The sequence below is a fragment of the Agrilus planipennis genome, unplaced genomic scaffold (assembly GCF_000699045.2).
Source record: "Agrilus planipennis isolate EAB-ADULT unplaced genomic scaffold, Apla_2.0 scaffold240, whole genome shotgun sequence".
NCBI classification, from domain to species: domain Eukaryota; kingdom Metazoa; phylum Arthropoda; class Insecta; order Coleoptera; family Buprestidae; genus Agrilus; species Agrilus planipennis.
The window spans coordinates 148960-159871 of NW_020439153.1; the positions used below are offsets into that span (position 1 = coordinate 148960).

General features: G+C 35.7%; 1 protein-coding gene across 1 annotated transcript in view; it reads left to right on the top strand.

The window, feature by feature from the left end:
- Nucleotides 1-10912, top strand: part of LOC108739717 (diacylglycerol kinase eta) — an 85071-nt gene that overhangs the window by 58954 nt on the left and 15205 nt on the right. Inside the window, exons 14-17 of the mRNA XM_025977870.1 lie at nucleotides 575-783; nucleotides 4516-4768; nucleotides 4989-6385; nucleotides 6444-6816. Coding sequence (XP_025833655.1) covers nucleotides 575-783; nucleotides 4516-4768; nucleotides 4989-6385; nucleotides 6444-6816 — 2232 coding nt within the window. The remainder of the gene's footprint in view (nucleotides 1-574; nucleotides 784-4515; nucleotides 4769-4988; nucleotides 6386-6443; nucleotides 6817-10912) is intronic.

Below are 10912 nucleotides of genomic sequence, written 5' to 3' on the forward strand. Positions count from 1 at the left end.
GTCACTCCAAAATTTTTTAGACGGTAAAACCTTCACCTCAAATGAGGAGGTCAAAAACCTCCTCGATCAGTTTTTTGCCAGCAAAGACCAAAAATTTTATGAGCGTGGAATTATTCTACTACCAGAAAGATGGCAAAAGGTGTTGGACCAGAACGGTCAATATATAAATAATTTAATAAAGTATTTGTTTATTATACGAAAACTGTCTTTCATTTCCACAAAAAAAAAACGAAATGACTTTCCGAACAACCCAATAGATATATTAATATAGGAACGGAGCATGAAAAGGGTGGTGCAAAGCTTCTCAGGGAAACGTTGGTGGTGTCTAACGAGTAGCTAATAGAATCTAGACACCTACCACCACTAATTATGATTAAATTGGACAAAAATAACGATAGTTATTATTTATGGCTAATGCAGACGCAATTTATAAACCCAGTTTCGTATATTTTTGTAATGCTATAGGTATGCTACATATTTATTTTTCTTTTGTGTGTTATTCTCTATTCTCAACGGGTTCATTGCAATTTTCTTTTGTCGTTATTGATGAGAGAAAGTTTGTGTGACTTTCCAGGAGGACGTCGAGATTTATGGAGCGGGAAAAAGACGCTTTAATGGTCCGAGCGAATAGTCTCAAGAGGGCGATACGCAGCCTGGTGGAACACACCGAACAAGTGGTGGACGAGCAAAACAGACAATCAACGACCACCGTTCCCACGGTGAAAATTTCATTACTCGGCTCGTCCAGCATTGACAGGACCACAACGAAAAACATTCCAGATGGTACGTAATCACAATAAAACACCGACTTTACAAACAATCCACTTGTAGTTTTCTATTAAATGAAACCACGATTGTTACGCCGAAGTAAAGGGCAACTTTCCCGACTCCCTTATGAGAAATTTGTGAAGTTCAAAGGCAAACTTATACAATTTCGTAGAGTATTCCTGCTGTACTCGTGAAAAGCTATTAAATAAATCTAAGACATCACTGACCATATAGAACAAAACAACACTGAGAAACGGTTCATTATTTTATTTAAAATTGTTTTGGGTCTATTCCAGATTTAAAAAAAATAAAATAGTTTCATTCAGACGAATAATATAAATTCTTGGCCATTAGTTTATATTATTCGTATTCATTTCGTTTACCATCAAATATACAGGGTACTTTCCTATTTGAAAGTATAGTCTAGAGCCAGTCCGACCCTGGTAGGATCACGCAGAGAAATACGACATCGCAACGCCGCATTCAATCAGCTGCAGCATCCGTCTTGTACGAGTATTTCTTTTGTATTATGTGTTCTTAATACCATGTCGAGGTGTACTTTAAATATTACAGTATACTGTCAGCAATGAACAAAGTAGTTAATTAATTACTATTAATATTTGCTTTATTAGTTCTTCCACAATCGTCTTTACTTACATTTTCTATCGGTGTAGCTACTTGATTGTTATCGCTGTACGTTGCCATTCACGCCCAGGGCCGGCTTCGGATTGAAACTCTGCTCTTCTTACAAATTGTTTTGTCTCCTAGTCACACTGCTTTACACATCATGCAATTCCCTATTGGTTGTTTTAGAAACACCCTGTAACAGCTGCGGGGTCGATTTAGTTATGTGTTTTTGAATACCCAAGGAAAAATTACATCGGAAGGTTTTATAGTCTAACATGTTAGTCTGATATTTAAAAATGATAAAATCACAAAGTGCTGCTAAATTGTAGGGTGCATTATTGGGACCCGACCAAAATTGTCCTTTTTTTAATTTTTTCAAAATAGCTCGAAAATTAAGTAAGATTCAAGATACATTTTGAAATTGAATTCATATATTACAACGTATTTGATAATTTAATTTCTAGTAATCGAAATAATTATTGATACATTCGAAAAATGTTTCTATATTAGTGTAACAGATTTAGTTGTTGATTCCTTTTCATCGACTGATTGATTACTCACCGGAAACGAATATTGAACGATCACGTTGCGGTTGAAAGCATGCAAATTAGCTTTAAACTTACCCTTTTATCTTAGCATAAGCTCCTGCCTTTCAAAAAAACCTTTTCTTACAGAAATAGAGGCACATGAAACTTTTGTACCGTCATGTTGAAACTTCTGAAATCAATTTATAAAATTTTCAACGTTTACGATATGGGTTTCTGAATAACTTTTTAACAAACTGTCTAAGAAAGAAAAATGTGGTTTCCAAAGGTCGACTTTGCTCAAGAACACTAATAAACTTTTCACGCTCCCGGCGCGCAAACATACGTACAAGTTCTTGCTCTTTTGGAGTCTTTTTTCAGACTATTCTTTGTTATTATTTCAAGCAACGGGAACACAATATTCAAATATTTTATTTTATCCTAGCTACGTAAATCAAGTTAAGGCTCATGGAAAAAATGTGCTGGGCACGATCTCGAGGGGACTTGCAATAAGAGAAAACCAGCGAAGGGAAAGTTATCATTTAATTTATTCGGGTTGCTTTACTATCCTGCGGCGTGGTGGAGGGTATGCAAGGAGTTAGGTGAGGAAAAGGGTTGTGGAAAGACCTTTCATCCTGTGGGAAAGAATCGAACCCAAAAAAGAAAGAAATTCCATGAAACTGTTATTTTTTAATTGGTATCCGAAGGAAGAAGAGGGAGGAGGGATTAGGGTCAGCTGTACCATTTTTGAGGACTAAAAAAATCAATTTTTGAACTCATTTTACTAAGGGAAACCATTCTCCACCATAACCTAACCTGCACAGGGATGCATATGTATTTACACAAGCCAAAAAAGTTAAATTTTATTTTTTTACCCGAAGGGGAGGTTTTATTATCACCTCTTATCCCCTTTGTCCTTCCAACAGGATGCTAATTAATTAACAAAACTTTATGGAATAATAACCTTATTTTTTCTCTTTATTCTATTTTCCACCTGTCTCCCCATCGAGGGAAACATTTTCCAACCCCTTCTCGTTCTGTACCTACTCGCTGTATGACGCACGATATTAATCGACCCATTTTATCAAACGCTGACGTNTAGAGAACATTTTTAAAATTGTCAACGATATTATCAGGCAACTCTTGCAAATTTTTAAACGCATAGAAAAGAAAACAAGAGGACCAACACGAAACTTTAACCAGAGAAAGGCGCTTTAATAATTAAGGAAATTATTATTTCTAAAAGGAAATTTTAACCAACTTGTTGAAGTTCTTTCTGTGATACTTAAACAATTACAATATACATACATACCCTTAAAATTTTAAATTGTCACTGTCATCTGTGACAAATACTTCTTCCCGCTTTTCCAATAACTACTACCTTGTATACACACATGAAGACATACTATATTATTATTGTTACTGTAGTTATGTTAAAATAGTTTATACAAAAGGATTCCTGTAGCTGTTGTGTGGTTACAAATCAAGATGAAGACCGTTTATTTTTAAATTTTTATTTCCTCTTCAACAATTGTTTATTTATTTATTTCATTAGGTGATAATATCCAGCGAAATACTTTAATTGCGCCTTAAAAATACTTAAATTAGGTGAGATGTTTATTTGAGTAAGTATAGTATACTTCGCTTGGATGGAATTTATCGCGCCGAACATGACCGAGCAGAGCGCGAGAACTCCAGAACGTTGTTTCGGTTTCGGTCGTAGTTTCGGCAGGTTTGCCGCCGAAACCGAAACTAAACCGCAACTCGTTTTTTTGCCGAAACTCGACCGAAACCGAAAATTTCGGTCGGACACTACAATCAACTATTTATGAATATTAATGGAGAAAATTAACATTAAAAATCTATGTAAGTATAATCCATAAAATGCCACATTCCACTATTGTTTCACAATCTAAAAAACCCTGATGAACATCATAGACTAAAATTGATTAACTTTTCAGTGCTTATTACTGCATAAAAAATACAACACTGTGATTAATTATTTGGATCATTGTTTAGCTATTTGATTCCTAATAAATTTGCAACATTTAACAGCTCAATTGCTTTTCATAATTTTTTTACCCGAAGGGGAGGTTTTATTATCACCTCTTATCCCCTTTGTCCTTCCAACAGGATGCTAATTAATTAACAAAACTTTATGGAATAATAACCTTATTTTTTCTCTTTATTCTATTTTCCACCTGTCTCCCCATCGAGGGAAACATTTTCCAACCCCTTCTCGTTCTGTACCTACTCGCTGTATGACGCACGATATTAATCGACCCATTTTATCAAACGCTGACGTTTCTACTAATATGAAATGGTTTTAATATTTCAGCTCGTGTTTTAATAAACCAATAACGTCAATGTTTCCTTATTAAAAATTTTCAAATGAAACAATTTATTTTATGCGGTGTTGGTAGGTACCTATGTACATGTAGATTTAATTAAGCTCCAACAATACGCAATTTTGTACTAATTCATGAGCTTTTCAAAAATCTCTAAATACCTGCGCTTGTTTTGCCTGAAAAGCACAAATAAAACTTCATGTAAAAAATATATTCGAAATTAAGCCCAAAATTTAGACTGTCATTAGATCTTTCAGACGGGGACCATAAAATGACATCCCTAAAAGTTTTGCCCACGGTCGAATCGGGTTCGAGTACTGACATTAGTCCCTGCCCTTCACCATCGAGTCAATCTTCATCGGTCATAACCGCTAAGATTGTCTCCATATCTCCCATGCCAGACGTTAGGAGGGAATCCACCTGTGATGATCCTGTATTAATGCAAACGCTGCCGGTTCCTCCAGATTTCGCAGACAGTAGAAGAGCAAGTCAAGTTCAAAGGTAAACTTCAACTTTTGACGTTAGATATCTATAAAACATATGCGGTTGTGTATCTTCATCGTTTACGTAATCTGTTTAAATCCTTTTCTGGTCTCATTGTCAATCATAATCTAGTTATTAAACATCTTACTGAAATTAGAATTCTATTCGAAATATTGAAATGAATACTCATCAAATCTAGTTGGTGTTAGAAAGTTTGAAAGTATATTCTGTAATGTAGTACCGGCCTGGATGAATCCACAACAATAGAAACATTGCTAGCTAGTACGTCAAAATTGAAAACAATGGAACAAAAAGGGTCTGGTGATTCCGAAACCATCACCAACGAACAATTGTTTGTACAGCAACGTCGCCGGAGCAGTGCCACGAAGGACACTCAAGACATTAAAATAGAGTACAAAGCAACATGGGAAGAAGAAAAGGAATGCAGTAGCATAGCATCGAACGAAGAAGAAATGAGTTTTCCATCGGAAATAATAGAACCAAAGTCATTTTGTCCTAGAAAAGACAGCGATGGGGAAGACGTCAACGGTCACATTTATCATATAGACTCTCCAGAAACTGATACGTATCCAACGTCGGAAGCTCTCCATGGAGAATCGTTGATGGACGACATTAGTTCCGTAGGCCAAGATCTTTACGGTTTCGATCAAGACAGCATAGAAAATACATACAGTGACGACACCACATTATTTGCAAGCGAAATAGGAGAGCCAAAGAAAGACAAAATTGTTGAAAGGAAAAGAAGTTTCAAGAGAATACCGAGCGAGAAGAAACGAAGAAGCTCATGCAGTCGAATAGATGAAATAACACAGTTTGGCTTTGAAAACAAGCTGTTTATGCAACACAATAAGATTTTGGATAACAGATTTGACAAAGAGACTGTTAGATATTGTAGTCTAGCTCAGTTCGTTGAAGGAAACGATATCGCTCGGCGATCATTCAAAAGAAGAAACACTTCGAAGAAGGTTGAACTCATTATACAACGGCAAAGTACCGTTATAGAAGAACGTGAACCGAGCATCAGAGAATCGAGGTCGAGCTTGAAGGATTCCAAAACCAGTTTGAATAAAATCGAGAAAGAAACCTCCAATATATCTGTGTCTTTCAAAAACCTCAAAGCTGAATTAGAAGAAAGCCTATCGTTAGAAGCAAACTCTGGAAAAGCTGCTGCAGATAACAAAAGTGAATCTTTTCGTCCTGTTTTCCCTCAAGTGATTGTGGAACCTCCGTCGCCCATAATAGACGAAGAAGCGCGTGGTAAGCGACTGGAATATCTGCAAACTGCTGGGGATTACGATTCCGATTCGTGTTACGAATTACACATAAAATCATCAGAGAAAAAGTCTGGAGACAGTTCCGGCAGTGTAAACAGTTTCGATTCAAATTTACATCCGCCATTAGAGAAAGACTACATGCACTTTTTAAGTTGTTCGCCGGCGGCCACGAGACGAATATCGTCCTGTAGTTTACTAAACCCGGCAGAAGCATCGGTACTACAAGCTGCTGCCGCTTCTAAACGTTTAGACGATAATAAAGAGAGGAAAATTGAAAAGGAAAAGAAAAGCCGAAAGCTTCCCATCATAAATCCTCTGGTTATGCTTCCGACATGGCCAAGTAAGTAGAATTTTAACGTTTCCCTTTTTATCACTTTTTCAATTGAATCTTTCCGTAGACGTCAGTAGTGGAGCCGGGTTTATCAGCAAATGTCTTTTAGCGAATGCAGACACCCTTTGTGCTGCCGTCAGTCCACTGATGGACCCTGACGAAACACTCTTGGAGGGATTCTTTGAAAGATGCGTGATGAACAATTACTTTGGAATTGGAATCGATGCCAAAATATCGCTCGATTTTCATCACAAACGGGAAGAACATCCGGAAAAGTGCAGATCGAGGGCGAAAAATTATATGTGGTACGGTGTGTTGGGAAGCAAACAGTGGTTGCAGAAAACTTATAAGAATTTAGAACAGAGGGTTCAACTAGAATGCGATGGACAAAAGATTCCTTTGCCGAGTCTTCAAGGAATTGTGATACTTAACATTCCAAGGTACCTACCCAATAATATCGGGTTGTTCGGAGTCATTTCGTTTTTTTTTGTGGAAATGAAAGACAGTTTTCGTATAATAAACAAATACTTTATTAAATTATATATTGACCGTTCTGGTCCAACANCTCGATTTTAATGCGAAAATGAAATTGAAAGAGACCTTTTTTTACAAAAGCTCATAGTTTTTATTTAAAAACGAATCCTCAAAATTTCCACTTACCTAGCTTGTTATTTTTATTTTTTTTTTAAAGAACCAAAATAGGAAAGCTTTATAAAAGGATTCGTTAGTGAATTTAGCACGTTTCCGTTGGTGTGTTAAATTTAGATTTATAAAAGGTGCAGTTTTTGAGACAAGCATTTTAAATTCTGTGAAAACAATGTTTATATTACTGTGTGCACTTTTTCAGTTGTAAACAACTATTGTAGATTTGCAATAATAATCTGCTGTAAGTACTTATTTCTAGTAAAGATTTACGGCTGTTTACGACTTGAAATTATAGTAGATACATTGTTGGGCCAAACTGTCGTAAAATGTCGATAAATTACAATTTATAACTGTAGATAATTGTGAAAGGGGAAAACTGAATAAAAGCTTCAAGTTCAGATAATCGAATTTTGCTATGCTGTCGATGTAATTCAATTAAACAAAATGTGAAAATGCAAAACTCAGAATTGTTAGGGGTAAATAAGGATTTTATTTATTGAGGAATGGTATTGATATCTAGTAAATGAATTTTACAGTCTGTATAAGTTACAGGTCCAGTAACAGATTTGTCAATGAATGTCTCAATTCTTCAGCTCATTCTCTATAATGAATTATTGAAAATATTAAAACAAGTTTACATGATAATATAAAAGTTGTTAACAAAAAATTAAACTGAAATGAACAAAAAAATATTAACATCACGCTGCAATCCAAGACTTCTTGCTGATTCAATCAAATGTACCATAATATTACGAGATAATTCCACATTTAAAAGAGCGTGGTGGGAAGACGCGCTACGACTCTTGCCGGAAAATTTTAAAAGCTTTAATTTTAGTTGCAAACAAGGAATAGAAATAACTGAGAAAGTAATCTATGTAATCTTCCCTTGAGGGTGACATCATTTCTCTCTGTCTTTAGAAACAGTGCCAAGTTGCAGTTCTTCCACTAGGAACGGGGAACGATTTGGCTAGAGTGTTGGGATGGGGTGCATCTTGCGACGACGACACCCATTTACCACAGTTGTTAGAGAAATACGAACGGGCTAGTACCAAGATGTTGGACAGATGGAGTATAATGACATTTGAACGTACAATCGCTATTCCAAAGTTATCGTTGGATACCACCCAACCTGAAGGTACCTTTAAAGAAACGAAAAAGAACAAAATAAATTTTAGTTGTTCTTAAATAACGATAAGCTTCGCACCTGTTTTGTAAGTTTTACATGATTGCAACGTCCTTTTAAATCGGGTCTCAACCGAACAAATTAAGATCTCAACAGTACAAATTTAATATCGATCTCGACCTTATACGTCGAGTTTTTCTGTTGATTTTGAATCTACGAAGTCTTGCCCTTAATGTACATTACACGTACAATCTTAGTCTTGATCTTATAAACATAATCTGGATCTTGCCCTTAGAGTTACACTTTTGGTCTCATTTTTCGATTTTTCAAACCAGGTCACCGTTTTGGCTTAGTCTAATGGTGTAACTGTTGTATTTCTTAGGTCAGTTACACAGCCAGATATGTCAGTACGAAGAATCGCTGATAAATCATTTACAAAACATTCTTCAATCGGACGAGACATCGGTTGTCCTGAATTCGGCGAAGAGATTGTGCGAGACCGTTAAGGATTTCGCGACGCAGGTGACTGAGAGTGGCCTGGCGCGAACGGACGACTCCCTCGGAAAGAAGTGCGAAGTTCTCCAGCACAAATTGGAACTGCTTATGCACACTCTAACAAGTGAGCAACTTGATCTGGATAAATTTGTCGCTTCTTGTGAAGATGCGACGGCGAAATGTAATAAGGATGACACCGAGAGCGAGGCGTCTTATGATAAGAGCAAAGTTGAGAAAGAATTGAGCAATTTCAATTTCCGACGGCACAGGTATGTACCTACATAATATCAATTGTAATAGCAAAGCGAATCATCAATGACCGTTATCAGTATAGGCTCGTCAATCCTAAAACTGCTTCGACACGTACATCCATTCTTTCCTATCCTGAGCTAATCTTCGCATTTTTAACTATTTGCGAACAGTAATCTAATCTAGGCCTACCTCTACCTCTTCAAACTCCCGTTTCTGCCTCTAATATGTCTTTGACTAGACCTTCATGCCTGAGAAAGTGTCCTACCAACCTATCTCGCCAATTTTTTATTGACTTCCATAGAGTCCTCTGTTCTTCTATTCTTGCTAATACCTCTTCATTTCTAACCTTTTCTATCCACGGTATCCTCATCATTCGCCGTGAACACCACATTTCGAACGCTTCTAACCTTTTCTTTTCCACCCCGCCCACCGTCGATGTTTCGCATCCGTACAACTCCGCGCTCCAAACAAACACCCTTTACAATCTTTTTCGAATTTCTAAATTAACCGTTCGCGAGCATAAAAATGACTTCTTTTTATTGAAAGCGACTCGACCCTGCGCTATCCTCTGCTTTATAATCCCTACTATTCCTTCCGTCCTGACTTATCTGACTTCCCAGATAGCTAAAATCAGCGAGTTCGTCTAATTTTTCGTCTCCTATCTTTATATTCGCTCTTTCCTTACATGTTCTTCCCTTGCATACCAGTTTTTTTGTTTTACTTTTATTTATTTCCATACAATACTGTTTGGTATGATATTATAATGTGTTAATGTTTCAGTTTTTATTATTCTTGCTATTTAAATAGCTGTTAATTGACCTACTAACCTAATGGTAGGTGTTAGAATGTCATTTTAACAGTATCTACCAAGTGAGCAACAGCATTAGATTAAAAATACATATCTATTCTTATGTTGCCTCACATTTGCAAATATGTTTAATTTTCCCCTCAGTTTTAGTTTACTTAGAAATGTTTTACAATTCTATTTTTAATCAACTTCTTTAATAAAAGAAAACTAATTAGTACATTTTCAAACTATCTTACCTCTGTTGAATGTTTATGAATATTATCATTAGATATAAAGGCAGCGTTTAATAAAATTTGGGTAACAGACTTGTATTTGCTATCAAAAGAATGGTTGCCCTAACTTATATTGTGCAATTTACATTTTGAAAGCTTTGAAAGAACTTACTTATTTACCTCAAAATTGTTTGCGCAGGCAAAGTTTATGAAATTTTTATTTTTTTTTTGCTATGTTTTGAGCTCTATATGAGAAAAGACATGAGATAATCACTTTAAAATTTTATTATTATTTTCATGTAGGTGTACACTCACCCTTTAGCTTCATATTACTAATATTTTGAATCTTAAAGTCTACGCGCCGTGAATTTTGAAACGGATATTTTTTTATAGCTTGAATTACTACGATTTATTTTAATATTAAAAACAGTAAACAGTTTCCAGAATATTTCTTGGGGTGAATGTTCATCGCCTCAATTCAATCTTCTTGCTTCTCATTTTCAAACATCAATTCGATCTGCAGAGGGTAGAAAGTGAATGAAAAGAATTATTTTTTGTTTTGGAAATATAACCGCGACATATATTTTTCTCTTTTGTATTTTTCTGCTGTAAAACTCGTCTCTAACAAAAGTAATTAAGTTATCGACCTCAACAGGAATTTTGATGAGATTTAAAAGAAATATATATCGGTCTCGGTAAAATTCATAGACAGCAACAGTTTTGTTAATTAAATAACTTGGAATCGGAGTGGGACATATACATGTGTTTTCTGTTAGGTCAATATTCTGTTGCCACCATTTTTTTAATTAAGTAATTCGTATTATATAGGGTTGTTCGGAAAGTCATTTCGTTTTTTTCCCGACAGCACCCAACTTCACATTTAAGCCGTATAATTTTTATATGCTTTGAGAGCTCATATAGCAAGGCTTGTGTGTGAAAAATTCCAATTAATTCTACGCAGTAGTTTTTGGTTGGTGCCCTTTTAAATATGGAGAGCGATA